We start from the raw sequence: 16,912 nt of genomic DNA on the forward strand, positions 1-16,912 counted from the left end.
ATTTTCTGTTTTTTAAATTAAAAAAGTAATGACCAATTGACAAAAAGTTTTGTTTTTTGTTTTGGCAAGTTTTATTCCTTTCCTGTTTTAGCAACCTTTTGTAGATAGTTCCATTCCCTCTGCACTTTCAGATCCTGGCATGAAAAAAAAATATTCTTTCACAGCCATCTTTGTTCCCTCTAGACACTGTCCAGAGAAATCCTAAGCTCTGCAGGGAAGGTCTTGCTCTTGTGCAGTGTGTCTCTGTAGACAGTCTACATCCAGCCCTGGTAGCTAGAAGCCTGAAATGGATCTGGAGAGCAAAACTTGTGGTTGCATGAGGCGCCTGCTCACTGCCAAATCAGTAGCTTAAAATGTAAGGAAAAGCAGAGAAAAACTTAGCTGACCTGGGTCAAAGACTTGAAGGTTGTATAGGGAAGTTTCCCTGGGCAGTCCATCACCACCCTGCCCCAGTGTTAAATGAGGTAAGGTAAAAACTCATTGCCAAAAGCAACATTTGCCTAAAAGAGTTTCTTCAGACACTGTTCTGATTTCTTCCCTTTCTGCCACCTGAGAGGAAGATAATGCAGGAAAACATCTTCAGCATTTCAGCTGTATTTGAGGCTTCTTTATAGTAAATTGAGAAGCAAGGCTATCTATGGGGTATATGTGCCTCAGACACGGATTGGCTGTAATATCCGTAGGCGAGCATCATCACAGCCTCTAGTGTTTTTCTGCGCAGCCATATCTAACTAAACATGAAACGTGAGATCAGAAGTATCTTGAATTTCAGTTATAATTAGGAATTTAATAGTTCATAAAAATCAGAGCTGGGTTATCATGTTTTCAACGCCCACCCGTATTTGAGTCTCTGCGAGGTAAACCTGAGCCTCTGTGCAGCTGCAGCGGGTTCCTGGGTGCGGTACTGCCCGAGGAGGCCTGAAGCTCTGGTGGCTGCACAGGAGAGGCACCTCCTCAGGAGCAGTGTCCTCTTTGCTCTTGGGAGACCTGGCAGCTCGTGTCGAGTTTGTGAGCCGTGGCTGAGATCCCCAGATCGGAGCTGGCGCAGGGAGACCAGCAGAGCTGTGTCTGGCTGTGTCCTCCTGCCAGTGGGACACTGTGCTGAAGGCGCTGCGTGGTGTCCTGTGTTGCAGGATGCTCGGCTCTGATGTGATTCCACTGCCACACATTTACGGAGCGAGGATTAAAGGAGTTGAAGTGTTCTGTCCCCTGGATCCACCTCCTCCATACGAAGCTGTGGTGAGCCAGATCAGCTCCGAGCAGGTATGATCCATAGCGGTCTCAAAGTGAAATATGTCTGTCTGCTGTAAGGGTAAGATCTGCAACTCACCTTTAGAGCTTAACAACTTCTTCCCAGTTGGGTGTTATGGGAGAAAACTACTTGAGGATGGGAGAAGGAGCAGAATACACAGTGGAGCACAGTAGTTGTCCTAGAGGGCTGTCATGCTGCCTCCCTGCTTTGCTTCCCTTCTCTACCTGTAGTCTTCCCATGTTGGACAACATGGGGACTTTTACCATGTGCACTGATCCCTTGTCACTGCTGTTTTCACAAGACAGATGCTTCCCCCCAAAAAACACTTGGGAGGATGAAATAGTCTGAAGTGGATGTTGAAAATTAATTTTAGAAATATACCACTTTTGGTTTTGCAATGGAATTAAACCCCTATAGCATAGTCACCATGTACTTAACTGCTCACTTTCTAAGATGGATGTTGTAGCTCTTGGAAAACATTGGAAAAAATGGTGATGGTTTCTGATTTTCAACTTCTCTGTTTTATTCCAGGAAGCTGCACTGCAAGTAGGTGTGGTGGAAGTTGTTGCTGATTCAGTGGAAACAAGTGGCAGGCAGGCCTCTCAAGGTAAAAAGAACATTTTAGAATTTGCTGTACAGCAGTTCTTCCCAATCCAAATGGCTTAATATTGCAGCAGCATTAATATTTCTTTGAAAGCCACTCACCGTATTTCAAGCCACAGATGCAGAATTACAATTGTCTTGGGCAGCAGGAACAGAGATTAACCTTTAAAATACAAAAAAAAAAAATGTTGTTCACTGTTAAGATCCAGAAAGAAAGATATATTCCCTTCTCAGCAATCTACAAGTTAAGTTGCTGACTCTGCATCCATACATTGTAAGAAATGATCTCCAGCTCCAGTGTCTCCATGTCTTTGTACAGACAATGGTGCCTGTTTGACAATTTATTGCTGGTGAAAAGAGTAAAACAAAAAAAATAATGTGTTGAGCTAAATGTGGGACTTCCTCCATTATTGAGCTTGCACTGGAAGAATTGCTAATGAGTTTCTGCATACTGGTACAGGATGTGGCTACACGACAAGTAGAGGTTACATCAGACTTTCTTCAGCATTGTTTCAGAAAACCATGGAAATTGTTCCAGGCTGTTTTCAACCTAGCTTTTCCATTTGCTGTGCTGTACAATTGCAGTTAAAATATTGTTAGCTCCCAGGTAAGCAACAGGCAGCTTTTCCAGTATAGCCCTGGTGAAAATCCTTTCTGCTTTTCATTTTAACTTGCTATTGCTGCACAAATTTTCTGTTGTTCAACAGATGGTTGTGTGCTTATCCGCACAGTGATTACAACACAAGAATATGGAGAGTAAAGACACCTAAAAAAAACACTAAAAAACAAACAAACATAAAATGAAAAAAAAAACAAACAACATCCCAAATTTCTTAAATGACTCTGACTCCTCCTTGGTTTGTGAAGTTAAACAGTTGAAATTGTCCCTACTAAGTGATGACAGGAGAATAAATAGGGGTTTTGTTTGTTTGTTTTTTCCCCACAGATCTGTGCTTTAATCAAATAACAATTCTTTCAAAATTCCCTTACACTCCAGCGGTCTGCCTGAAACTGCTGAAAACCAACACCTGCATGCTTCTGGTATCTCATCAGTTGTGATGGCCAGAAAGAAATTCAGAGGAGTGGCAACACAAAGCTTAGTTTTCAAGGCCTTGTGGTAGATAAAGCTGCTGTTGCATTCTCCGCACACCTTAAATACAAACTGATATCAGATGTGAGACTGCATGGTGGCTGCTTAAAGTTCTGAGAACAGAAAACAGGAAAAGGAAACTATAGAGAGGCAACAGAGTCGGGAAAGTTTCCAAAAAAACAAACAAACAAAAAACACCCAAAAACCCAAAACGCATGATAAGGCATTGTTTGAGGCATTGTTTGTATTTAAAAACTTCCTTTTAAGCAAGGAGACTGGATCACACGTGGTAAATTGTACTCTCCTCCCCATCTTTTTAGCTTGTTTATCCATCCTATTTTTATTAATTGGCCTGCAAAGTGAATTTTACCTCTCAGCTTGGCTATTATGTTCATATGCAAGAAGAGAGTACTTTGGTAAAGAAAATTAACATTGTTTCTTCTAGATGCCAAGGCTTTCTAGGGGCAGTGAATTTAAGAAAAGAAAATACACTGAGCAGTATCTCTCCGTTTATTTATTTTTGTGGAGGTGTACTTGGTCTGGCTGGAATGGAGTTAATTTTCTTTATAGCATCCTGAATGGTGCTGTGCTGTGGATTTGTGTCCAAAACAGTGCTGATGACACATGCTGAGCAGTGTCAGTGTGGTGGTTTTACCTTGCTAGGCAGCTCAACTCCACCACAACCGCTCTCCCACTTCCCATCCTCAGAAAAGGAGGGAAAGAAGAAAGGGAGAGAAACAACTCATGAGTTGAGATAAGGATAATTTAATTAAAGGAAAAGTAATTATTAAGGGGAAATTATTATTAATTAAAGTATTTAACTGAAGGGAAAAGGGGGAATGGGGAAAAAAACAAAACAAAACACAAGCATAGGCTGCGTGGAAGTGCAGAGGAAAGAAATTACTCTCTACTTCCCAGCAACGAGCAGTGCACGACCACGTCCTTGAAGCAGGGCCTCAACACGTAGCCGTTGTTTGGGAGGACAGACGTTTTCACAACGAGAGCCCACCCCTCCCCTCTTCTTCCTTTTTCCACCTTTTATTGCTGAGTGTGACACCACATGGTATGGTGTATCCCTTTGGTTGGTTTAGGTCAGCTGCCCTGGTGATGTTCCTTCCTCTCCTCTTGCCTGTCCCCAGCCTGCTGGCTCTGGGGGGGTTAGAGGGGGTGGCTGTGTGGGGCTTGGCTGCCTGCTGGGGGTAAGGCACCAGGGCAGGGACACACAGTGAGGAGGCAGGCGTGTTACACGTGGGGCAGAGTAACTCCACCAGCAGTCTCAGCTGATGTCGAGTAACAATCTATAAATAAGTGCTGAACTTATGGTTCATGCTGGTGGTCTGTTGTGCCAGGGCATTTTGTGTTCAACGCCGTGATTCCCTTGGCATCATCAGGACTGGAGGACAAGGCGTAGCTCCCAGTGGAAGCGAAGGCTGCCTGCTAGCTACCTGAAACCTAGCTGCTGGCTGCAGGAGGACCTGAGACATTCTTTGTGCCAGCTGAAATGGTTTTACTGGCTTCAGAAGCCTTCTTATCCAGCAGAATAGTATTTTCCACGCCAAATGTAGTATGAAGACAACCTACTGGTGCCTGGGGATGCTTGGCAGCTGCCCTGTGTCATCACGTACTGGGTTGATGCATTTCCAGTATGCACCAGCTTTACACCACTCACACCTTAACCTCTAAGCCACTTACAGGCTCTAAGACCTGTAACATTATTAAGAATTATCATAAGATCATGAAATCAGGTTATTCTTCTGATTAGTATTTTTTTAAAAAAAAAAACTTCACCAGAATACGAGCACCACTGTACCTGAAGAACTGACTGGTAGCAGAGCTCCACTAGAGTTAGTGTTTTTATTGGTGATGGATTTAATCCTGCCTGGTTCTTGGTCTGCCATGCGCTGTTGCTAGGTCCTATTTCCTGACTTGTCAGGATGGTGTCTGCTTTATATAGGCTCTGCCACGGCTTCTTCTTTTCAGAAGATTCTAGGTTGTATTTGTGTGGGAGATAAGGTGTTATCTTTAACAAGTACACATCATCCAAGACTTAATTTTCTTGACGGCTTCAGCCACTGGCAGTTTTCTGGTAGGGTAATAGCATGAACATTTTCCATGTTCTGAATAAGACGCTATCTGTGTTCATTTTGGTTTTGGCTTTTGTGTGAGCAAGAAAATTGTTTCCTTGTAAAATGCCAGGTGCCATCAGATGGAGGCACAGAACCAGGTGAGCTGCAAAACGCGTATCTTCATCCAGTCCTATTCACTTTGCAGGAGTGACACCACATAATCCCACCTTCAGCAAAGGGAGGAATGTTGGTTAACTGGAAAGATGATACAGGTAACAAGAATTCAGGGAAGTCTTTATTTTAACAAAGAATCTTATGAAACAAGGTCTTTAATTCCTATGTAGGGACTGGTGACTGATTCGTGAGCCACATAATTGCAAACAGTGACTGACTTCTGTGGCCAGATGCTGTTGTATCTTGGTACTGCTGCTTGTATGCAGAAGCATTTCAAGCTCTAAGAGGTTTAGTTTTCTCTCTGAGAAGCTACCTTATTCTCTGAACAGGTAGTTCAAGATGAGGTTTCTGTTAGGCAAAGCTGTATTTGCTGCTGCTCCAGTTGTATAAGGCTGAACAGGTTTCTGTAAAAAATTAAGCAGGCTTTAGATGAGTATTTCTGGTGAGTGTAGGCATGTGCACACATACAAGCACCTCTAAGCCTTTGTGTCCAATCATTACTCAAAAACAAAAAAAAAAGGTAATAACCTGAAATAATGATGCCTGCAGATCTGCTTTATTCTAACGACTTCTCCTTTACTATTCCTGGTTACGCAGGTGATGAAATTCCTAAGTCTTCCAGCAGAGTGAGCCTTTCACCTTCAGCTGCGAGCCCCATGCCTGCAGAAGGAGCGTACAAGAGAGCCTTCAACCCCTTGCAGAGGCGCTCCAAGAGTGACCCTGTGCTGCACTGCCAGTTGCCCCAAGGTGACTTAATTTTCTCTGTCCATGCTTAGTTAATGAACCCTTAAGGGAACGTTCGGGCCCATGGCAGGGGGCTGGAACAAGATGATCTGTAAGGTCCCTTCAACCCAAACCATTCTGTGATTCTGTTTGTCAGAGGGGGTCAGTACCCTGAACCCAATACCTGCAAACGTCAGCTACTGCCTCCCAGCAGAGTACCTAGGTTACAGCAAACAGTCTGTGCTTTGTCACATCCCCTCTGTGTAACGCCTTAGTCTCGCTGTCTCTGTAGGCTTTCACCTCTAAGAACAGGGTCTGCAGCAGCAGGCGTCCCTACTTCAGGGAGAGGGGAGAATGGTGGAAGAGGAGGAGATAACATACAGGATTGCTTAGTGTACTCGCACAGTAGCATCTAAAAGCTTGCAGAGGCAATGTCATTGTGCAATTAACAGCAAAATTAGCTTGGGTATTTGGTATTAGCTTCTAAATGTACTCTCCTCCCTCCCCCTTTTCTCCTTCCTCGTAGCACAATAAATAAATAAACCCAGAGCAGAGAGCTGATGCAGTCTGTTGCAGATACTGTGGTGTCAGTGATCCAATGCAGTCACTGTGGGAAAACTGCTAGTGTAGCTGCACAGCCCTTCATTCTGTCAACAGTCTCAAAAACCCACTAGTCAATAGTCTTGTGGTTTTCATTACAGGCTGTTGGAACCCTGTAATAGCTGCTAATACATATTGTCACTCACGGAACAGAGGTGGGGGGGGGCGTGTTAGCCATAAATGTTTGTTTTGAACGCTGGATTATGCTTACTGTTTTGTGGAATGTGTTCATGTCTCCACTGCATCATCTGTTTTCTCTTTTCTGCCTATCAACTTCCACTGGAGCACCCCAGAGAATCTGCTGCTGAAGCAATAGTTGAATGACACAGAGCCTATTCAGAGCCGGGAAAGCAGAGCAGAGCGTTTCTGGGGTGGAGGGAATCCATCAGCCAGAAGTGTCTGGGCTCTTCAGGCTCCGTGTGTAATTGGTTAGGCCTGCTCAGCATTGGAGCTGAAAGCTAAATACACAACTGCTTCCTAAAGGGAAGTCAGCTGCTGTAGCAGCGGAAGCTGCTTCAAGTTAGTTTGTGCTGCTTCTTGCTGGAAAGCCTTGGATCTCCTCCTCTTATTGTTGTACTTGGCATAATGCCATTGTTAAAGAGCTGCTTGAACAACCCGTAGGTGTCCTCTTTTTAACAGCGACAAAAGTTAGTGATTGTTAGACCAGAGGCAGTGGATTTTTATTTGGGCTAAAGGCAGTGGAGTCGATGCCCTGCTGACCTTTGCTTAGTCCTTGCAATGTCATTTTGAATGCTTTTTGAAGTAAACTTCCAGTTTGTGGTATTACTAGCTTCCAGCTTGAGAAGCAATTATTTTCAGTTATTTTGTAAACAGACCTTTTGGCTGGTGATAACTGAGAGTTACAAAAAGTTCAGGAAGGATCATAAAACTCCGCAAACTGTATTCAGCCTGCTTTGTATCTTAACATTAATACTGAAAGCTCATTCCAGCTCTCACCAATCAGAGCAGAAGCAGAAGAGAAGGTAACTGATGTATAGAAAATGGCACATAACATTCACAGAAATGTTCCTCCAAGCCCTTTGATGTGTGATATGCACTCAGCCATAGCTATGTACTCTGTTTTACAAGCATTTTCTGTAATGTAAATTCAATGCAGGGTGAACCTTGCATGCCATTCTGGCCGTGCCAGACTGTTAAACTGTTGGTTAAACCATGCACTGCATCGTCACTGAATCAGTATTGAAATCTCACGAGACACTTGTTGAAAAGTACTGTGAGGCAAGTACATTGTTTGCTCTGTTGATCTTTGTCTTCAGGCCCAGTGCTCAGCTGTGAGGCTGCAACTCAAACTGAAATGAAACCACAAGTTGACACTGTCACATTGCGGAAGAGCTTGAGAGCAAGACCTTTGAGATCAAGACCCCGATCTTTGATAGACTACAAGTCTTACATAGACACTAAGATGCTCGTGGCACGGTTCCTTGAGCAGTCCTCCTGCAGCATGACACCTGACATACATGAATTGGTGGAAAACATCAAGTCTGTTTTAAAATCAGATGAGGAACATATGGCTGAAGCTATCACCAGTGCCACCTTCCTTGAGCAGGTACTTTTGTTATGTATAAGCTGGCCTTGGTTTGGGAGTCTAGGTTTACACTTGCAACTCTGCTTTGTGTGTCAAAATTTTTGAATGCAATTTAAATTCTGTGGTATTTTAGCTTCATATTGGGAATGTATGAGAAGTGGTGAGGCTGTGCATGTGTGATGTCTCTGGCCTTGTGGTTGACAGAGCAAGGCAGGTCAGAAGGCTGAACACAGTATTTTTTAAAGCTGAAGGCGATGGTCTTTTGTAGTAGAATCATGAATAGTAAATGACATGGCAATGTTTTATAGTGAAGGTGGCAGGTGAGAGGGAAAAGAAGCAACTGGCACGAATGGAGGATGTCAAGAAAATTTTGATGTAAACCCACTGGCAGCAACTTTTTGTGATTTGTTGCCATAATAAGGCCTGAATAAATATAAGACTTAGTACTAAATGAAAAAAAGTAGAAAAGATATGCTTACATCAGTGGAATGAATATTCAGCCATTTCAGACATTGCAGATGTCATCAAACAAATGTTTCGGCAGCTTATACAGCAGTTGGAAAAAAGAGTTGATTCAAGCACAGCATGAGTGATTTGCTGTGATAACTGGTTTTGGTTTGAATTGTCATGCAAAACACTCCAAAAATTTTAATTTAGGCTCTGGAAATACAGTGAGATTTTCCCACTGCAGCCTACAGGCAACAGAAGCCTCAACAGATTTGACACAAGAGAGCTGAAAAGTATTTTATTTAGGAGAATTTTATTTTTCATACTGGCCTAGAGCTTGTTACAGTCCAGTGGCTTCAGCAGGAAGTAACACTTAGATTCCTATTAAACTCTACCTGATGTGCCATAGTGTGGGGTGAGCTAATTCTTGTGCAGCTTTCACAACAACAACAAAAAAAAAACACAAAAAAAAAAACCAGCTGAGGAATGACAACGCATGCCTTTTCTCAGTGGGACTTTTCCTATCTCTCTTGTACAAATACCAGTTTTACTCTCAGATATATATATATATATATTTTTTTTCTTGAAAACAGGCAACACTACAATTTCTTCCTAGTTGGGTAAGAAACCATCTTAATGGAACAACAGCCTGAAAACAAACCTGATTTACGTTTTTTCTTTTCAAAGGTGATGGCGCCTGCCCAGCAAGTCATGTCACTGCAGGCCCACGTGCTCCCTTTCAGGCAGCGTCCTGGATTGCTGCACCTGGAGAGCTGTGGTGACCTGAGTACTTTCACAGCAGGTGAAGGTCAGTCAGCTGAGAGGAGGATCCAGAGAGCAGAGCACGAGCGGCCTCACAGTCTTATTGGAGTTGTTAGGGAAACTGTACTTTGAGGTGGTTTCTCTCTTTTCTGTTCCTTGGGAGAGCGTTTCTGTCAGGCATTCATGCTGCACACAAAAACCATCTCTGACAAGTAGGTGGAAGAGGGTGTTGCCATCCTATTTTTTTACCCTCATGCTCAGACTCCCAATGGGAAGCTCTTTCTACAAGCCCTCAGAGGCAGATTGTGAGCTGACCTGCAAATTGGGCTGTTCAGGTGCAACTAGTGTTTGTGAAATAGCACTGTTCTGTTGCACCTCTGTAGTCTACTGCCACTTAGGACAGAGTTGTTTTTTTCCTCAACTTAGATGCGGCAGAAGAGCTTTGTGCCTTGGTTCATTGGGCTGAGGCAAGGACAGTTACCGTGAGTGTGCACTTTATGTCTCGGTGAAGAACACAGGGCAGAGCCAATGCCTGTGTTTATCTGGTGTAAATTACCATAGCTCCATTGATTTTTAGCTGGCCTGTTCCAACTTACTTCCTCATAGAGGTGCTTTTTATGTATCAGCTGACATATATGCTGAAAGCATTTACGCAGCCATCTCAAATCCTCTGCAGATCTGCAGGTGACTACCTAATATCGTTTTGGCAGCCTTAACCACTAGGCCACAGTGACCCCTGAGTTTACACTCTTTAGCTAATAAACGAATGTAGAAGCCAGTTGGCTCAAGCTGTTGACTGCAGATAGTTTGTCAAGCTGTGTTCTATATCTATGCTGCTAACTGGGAATACACTAAGTGTTTCCAGAGGCTGGGATCAGGCACAAAATTTTGATTTGCAAGGCTAGCTGCAGCCTTCTGTGTCTCAGCAGGATGAATAAATACTCCTGCTGCTATTCTAATGTTAATGCTTCATTTAACAATTATTAAACAGCTTTCATACTGAAAACCAAAAAGCTTTACAGTGAGTTTTAATTAAGCTTGTTCAGAAGTGGAAACTGTGCAGTTTCACTTATGAAAGATAAGCTGAGTAAAATAAAATGCTCATCTCTACTCTCGAATTGGTGTTTTATTTTTACTGTCTGGTAGAGGAAATACAATAAGGCTCTGAGGATTGCTGGATCACTGGCTTATTGGTAAATTTTGCTCTCAGAAATAAGAGCACAGCAAGTCAAAATTGAGGGATCGTGTCTTGTAGAAGAAAGCAAGCATCACAAGAACATGCTGGCTTTTACCTCACTTGTATTAAATATTTTGCAATTCCATTACATTTAGAACTCCAACTTTTCTTGCTATATGCATCACCTGATGTGGGAGTTCTTTCAGAGCCTCAGTATCAGCTTCCTTTTCCCAGTTAACATTCCCCTTCCAAAAGCAGGTTGTGGAATAAGAGAGAGTTACATGCTCCATCAACACACATTTTCCTTCCAGCAGCTCTTAACAGCTCTTACCCTGGTGTTACGCTCTATGTAACTCCCTGTCACCCTGCCTGGGGAAAAGTCTGCAAGGTCCCTGGGCTCTAAGTCAGGACCATAAGCTTATACTTTGGAAAACTTGATCAGATTTCAGCTAATTGCTTGTTATCCCAACAAAACAAGACTAATCTGAATAGTTACCTTCCTCTCTGAAGATAGTAAGCAGATCTACTACAAAATAATGGTGTTGCAACCTGAATAATTTTCCAACATACAAGTTAAATTTCTCCCCAAGTATTAGAAAGTGACATTGACAGTTCCAAAAAAGTGATTTACAAAATGATCAAAAATGATTCCCAATGTAGTAAGTTAAATTATATTATTTATAATTTAATTGTCGGAGACAATGGAGTTACCAGTCACATACCCGTACTTACCACGTTTAATGCTATTCCAGGAAGTATAAAACTTGCCAAGATTTGAAAAGCTACAAGGTCTCTAGCAGCTAACTTTAATCACCAAGTTCCAGTGACAGTGCAGCCCTTAACAACAGAAGAATCATGTACATTTCATAGTTTTTTCTCCCTTACAGAAAAGTTTATGGAAACCTCTTCCACAGAACCAATTTCCTCACGAGCAGTTTCTCTTTTTTTAATTTTATTTTTATTATCAGCTTTATGAGCTCTCTTACATTGAAGAGATAAACTTTTCATGCCCTTTCCCACTTGCAAATTCAGTCTCATTTCCATTTGAGGCAGCCTTCAAACCTAATGAAAAGCAGCCCCCCTGGATGGGTAGCACGCTTGCAAACACAGAAGCCTTACTGGTCTTCCTCCAACTCTTTACCCAATGAAGAAGCCACCATGGGAACTTAGTGGTGGATGAGAAGCTGCCCTCATAGCCCCAGACTTTCTCATTCTAAAATGGGGGTGGGGGTGGTATACAAATTTCAGTGCTGCCATACTGTCTCTTCCTCCTGCTGCCAGGGTGTATATATATATATATATATAATCTCCTGAACTTCCATGGTCTTCAATGAAGAGGCTTTTCTGGAGAAAGAGCAGAATGCACATCTCATTCAGCAGGGAAATTCAAAGAAGCCACTAAAGAAGCATGAGATGAAGTATGGGAGGAAAGACAGAGTACATACAGACTGTGAAAGACAGAGCAGGAAAGAAGCATCAATGCTCATAAGGTTAAGCATAAAGGATGCTTAAGCATAAAGGATGGACGTAAAGTGAATAATAATAATAAAAAAAAACATCTGTACGTGGTTTCAGTTTACTTCCCTAAAACTCATGTCTTGTACATATTTCCCCTACATTAATATACTCTTACACAGACTATCAGAAATGACCAGTGGAGGGAGAGGGCACAGGCACGTTAGCCAATTGCGTAGGCTGCAGAGACATTTACTCTGTTAGCTTTATTTGCTCAGCCATAAAAATCATACAGTGGAGAATAATTCTGCATGAAATTGTATTTTGGGTTTATGGGGCAAGGTTTTGATAGCAAGGGGAATACAAAGGTGGTCTCTGTGAGCAGAGAGCCCAGCTGCTACCCAAGTCAGATCAGAGCCGGCACCAAAAAGACCTGCTGCTGGCCAGAGCCAAGCCGGTGAGCGATGCTGGTTGTGTCTATGGGAGAGCAGGCTGAAGAAAGCAGGGTGAGGGGGAAATAAAAAAAACTGCTGGACAACAGCAGCTGGCAGAGGAAGGAGTGAGAACCAGCCCTGCAGACCCCCTGGGTCAGTGCAGCAGGAGGGCAGGAGGTGCTCCAGGCACGCAGCAGAAATTCCCCTGCGGCCTGTGAAGGGAGAGGCCCCTGGTGGAGCAGGCTGTCCCCCTGCAGCCCACGGGTCCCACATGGAGCAGATCTCCACGCTGCAGCCCGTGGAGGAGCCCCCGCTGGAGCAGGTGGAGGTGGCCTGGAGGAGGCTGCGGCCCATGGAGAGCCCCCGCAGGAGCAGGCCCCGGGCCGGAGCTGCAGCCCGTGGAGAGGAGCCCACGCAGGAGCAGGGGGTCTGGGGGGAGCTGCCGCCCACCCGTGGGGGACCCGTGCTGGAGCAGTTTGCTCCTGGGGGATGGACCCCGTGGTACGGAGCCGTGTGGGAGCAGTGCTTGAAGAGCTGCTGCCTGTGGGCAGCCCCCGCAGGCTCAGTTCGGGAAGGACGGCATCCCGTGGGAGGGACCCCACGGGGAGCAGGGGCAGAGAGGGACCGTGAAGGAGCGGCGGAGATGAAGTGTTAGGGACTGACCGCAGCCCCCGTTCCCCATTCCCCTGCACTGTTTAGGAGGAGAAGGTGGAAGAGGACGGATGGGGGGAAGGTTTTTTTGGCTTCTTTCCTTTGTTTCTCACTTCTCTAGCTTGTTAGTAATAGGCAATCAATTGTATTAATATCCCTATGCTGAGTCTGTTTTGCCTGTGACAATAATTGTTGAGGGATCTCCCTGTCCTTATGTCAACCACTGAGCCCTTTTCATTGTATTTTCTCCCCCTTTCCCTTTGAGGAGCGGGAGGGAGCAAGCAGTTGTGGTGGAGCTCAGATGCCCAGCTGTGTAAAACCACCACAACACATCTGCAGTTCTGTGTCTAGTACTGGGCTCCCCAGTACAGGAGAGATTAGGATATACTGGAATGAGTCCAGCAGAAGGCCACAAAAATGATGAAGGGAATGAAGCATCTCTCCTGTGATGAAAGGCTGAAAGAACTGGGACTGTTCAGCCTGGAGAAGAGAAGGCTCAGGGCGCGTGTAAATACCTGATGGGAAAGAATGGGAAAGAGGGAGCCAGACTCTTAGTGGTGCCCACTGACAGCTAAAGAGGAAGTGGCAAAAATTAAAAACCATGAAATTCCATCTGAACACAAGGAAACACTTTTCTCCTGTGGGGTGGCCAAAAATCAGCAAAGGTTGCTCAGAGAGGATGAGGAGCCTCTGTCTTTGGTTAGAGACAACCAAACCCTGAGTGGACATCACAGTATCACAGATTTCTAGGTTGGAAGAGACCTCAAGATCATCGAGTCCAACCTCCGACCTAACACTAAGTACTCCACTAAACCATATCGCTAAGCTCTACATCTAAACGTCTTTTAAAGACCTCCAGGGATGGTGACTCCACCACCTCCCTGGGCAGCCCGTTCCAATGCTTAATAACCCTTTCGGTAAAGAAGTACTTCCTAACATCCAACCTAAAACTCCCCTGTCGCAACTTTCGCCCATTCCCCCTCGTCCTGTCACCAGGCACGTGGGAGAACAGACCAACCCCCACCTCTCTACAGCCTCCTTTAAGGTAACTGTAGAGAGCGATAAGGTCGCCCCTGAGCCTCCTCTTCTCCAGGCTGAACAAGCCCAGCTCCCTCAGCCGCTCCTCGTAAGACTTGTTCTCCAGACCCCTCACCAGCTTGGTCGCCCTTCTCTGGACTCGCTCGAGCACGTCCATGTCCTTCCTGTAGCGAGGGGCCCAAAACTGAACACAGCACTCGAGGTGCAGCCTCACCAGAGCCGAGTACAGGGGCACAATCACTTCCCTAGACCTGCTGGCCACACTGCTTCTTATGCAGGCCAGGATGCCGTTGGCCTTCTTGGCCACCTGGGCACACTGCTGGCTCATATTCAGCCGACTATCAACCAATACTCCCAGGTCCCTCTCGGCCAGGCAGCTTTCCAGCCACTCATCTCCCAGCCTGTAGCTCTGCTTGGGGTTGTTGCGCCCCAGGTGCAGGACCCGGCACTTGGCCTTGTTGAACTCCATACAGTTGACCTCAGCCCATCGCTCCAGCCTATCCGGATCCTCCTGCAGAGCCTTCCTGCCCTCGAGCAGATCGACACACGCACTTAGCTTGGTGTCATCTGCAAACTTACTGAGGGTGCACTGGACGCCCTCATCCAGATCATCGATAAAGATATTAAAGAGGGCCGGCCCCAGTACCGAGCCCTGGGGGACACCACTAGTGACCGGCCTCCAACCGGATTTGACTCCATTCACCACAACTCTCTGGGCCCGGCTATCCAGCCAGTTTCTAACCCAGCGAAGCGTACGCCAGTCCAAGCCCCGAGCAGCCAGTTTCTTGAGGAGAATGTTGTGGGGAACGGTGTCAAAAGCCTTACTGAGGTCAAGGTAAACCACATCCACAGCCTTTCCCTCATCCACCAAGCGCGTCACTTGGTCATAGAAGGAGAAGGCCATAGAAGGAGACATGGTCCAGGGCAACTTGCACTAGCTGACCTTGTTTGAGCAGAAGCCTGGACCAGGTGATCTCAGGAGGTCGTTTCCTGCCTCAGATCTTCTGTCCAAGGCGGAGTTCCTTCCTAGCAGTGGGACTCTGGGTGAAAGTAATTTCAGTAACCCCTTTTGCTAGGTAACGGTTCATCAGCAAGAAAGAGGGATATCTGGAAAAGGCTCTTTACTAAGAGGGTGGGCAGGCACTGGAACAGGCTCTCGAGGGAAGTGGTCACAGCACCAAACTTGACAGAATTCAAGAAGCGTTTGGACAACGCGCTCAGACATAGATAGGGTTTGATTTTGGGGTCATTCTGCATGGAGCCAGGAGTTGGACTCGATAATCCTTGTGGGTCCCTTCCAACTCAGGATATTCTGTGATTCTATGATTCTGTGGGGTGATCAGCTTGGTGGATGGTGTAAGAGCAGTTCATTCTGCTTAGCCTGACTTTAGTAAGGTATTTGACACCGTGTCTCTTAACATCCTCAGAAACAAACTGACTAATCATAGAATGGCTTGGGTTGGAAGGGACCTCAGAGACCAGCTAACTTCAATCCCTCTGCCAGAGCCAGGGATGGCACCCACTAGACCAGGCTGGCCAAGGCTGCATCCAGCCTGGCCTTGAACACCTCCAGGGATGGGGCATCCACAACTTCTCTTGGCAACCTGTTCCAGTGCCTCACTGCCCTTACAGAAAAAATTTCCTCCTGATGTCTAGTCTAAATCTACCCCCTTTTAGTTTAAGACCATTCCCCTTGTCCTATCATTATCTACCTGAGTAAAGAGACCTACTCCATCCTTTTTGGAAAACCTCTTTAAGTATCGAAAGGTCACAATGAGGTCTCCCTGGAGCCTTCTCTTCTCCAGGCTGAACAGCCCCAGCTCTCTCAGTCTTTCTTCACAGGAGATGTGCTCCAGCCCTCTGAGCATCTTTGTGGCCCTCCTCTGGACTCATGCTTATAGGTCCACTTCCTTCTGGTGGTGCTGGGAGCACCAAACCTAGACGCAGTACTCCAGGTGGGGCCTCACAAGGGCAGAGCAGAGGGGGACAATCACCTCCCTCCCCTGCTGCCCACCCCTGGGCTGTTGATGCAGCCCAGGACGCAGTTGGCCTGCTGGGCTGCGAGCTCCCACTGCTGGCTTATGTCAAGCCTTTTGTCCACCAGAATCCCCAAGTCCTTCTCTGCAGGGCTGCTCTCAATGAGTTCTTCTCTCAGTCTGTGCTCATGTCCGGGATTGCCCCAGCCCAGGTGCAGCACCCTGCACTTGGACTTGTTGAACTTCATTAGGTTCATGTGGGCCCAATTCTCCAGCCTGTCCAGGTCCCTTTGAAAGGCATCTCTTTCTTCTTTGGTATCAACTGCACCACTCAGCACACCTGCTGAGGGTGCACTCAATCCCATCATCTATATTGTTGATGAAGATATTGAAAAGCACCAGTCCCAAGACAGACCCCTGAGGTACACCGCTCGTCACTGGTCTCCACCTGGGCATAGGGCCATTGACCACCATAAATCTCTTGTTAGCCTGTTGCTCCAGCCTGTCAAGGTTTCTCTGGACGAGAGCATGGCCTTCTGGTCTGCCAGCCACTCCTCCCATTTTTGTATCATCTGCCAATGTGCTGAGGCTGCACATGGTCCAGGTCATTAATGACATGTTGAGCAGTACTGTCCCCTGGGGAAAATTGTTATTTTGCACAACCCTTACCAGCTCACTGCCCGCTAATCTATCTAACCTTGTCCAATCAAGGAGGTGATCCAGAACACCCAGCATGGCCTCAACAGGGGCAAATCATGCCTGACCAATATGGCGGCCTTTTATGGTGGTCAATGGCCCTATGCCCAGGTGGAGACCGGTGACGAGCGGTGTACCTCAGGGGTCTGTCTTGGGACCGGTGCTTTTCGATATCTTCATCAATGATGTAGACGATGGGATTGAGAGCACCCTTAGCAGGTG

General features: G+C 45.8%; 1 protein-coding gene across 2 annotated transcripts in view; it reads left to right on the forward strand.

Annotated features, from left to right (window-relative positions):
* The window catches only part of ENTREP1 (endosomal transmembrane epsin interactor 1), a 30,576-nt gene extending 20,203 nt beyond the window's left edge, over positions 1 to 10,373 (forward strand). For both annotated transcript variants that reach the window (XM_083819224.1, XM_083819225.1), the window contains 5 exons: positions 1,134 to 1,263; positions 1,784 to 1,859; positions 5,783 to 5,932; positions 7,786 to 8,075; positions 9,189 to 10,373. In XM_083819224.1, the coding sequence (XP_083675350.1) occupies positions 1,134 to 1,263; positions 1,784 to 1,859; positions 5,783 to 5,932; positions 7,786 to 8,075; positions 9,189 to 9,395 (853 nt within the window). In that variant the 3' untranslated portion in view covers positions 9,396 to 10,373. The remainder of the gene's footprint in view (positions 1 to 1,133; positions 1,264 to 1,783; positions 1,860 to 5,782; positions 5,933 to 7,785; positions 8,076 to 9,188) is intronic.
* Positions 10,374 to 16,912: the final 6,539 nt, after the last annotated feature.

The sequence above is a fragment of the Anser anser genome, assembly GCF_964211835.1.
Source record: "Anser anser genome assembly, chromosome: Z".
Classification (NCBI taxonomy): Eukaryota; Metazoa; Chordata; class Aves; order Anseriformes; family Anatidae; genus Anser; species Anser anser.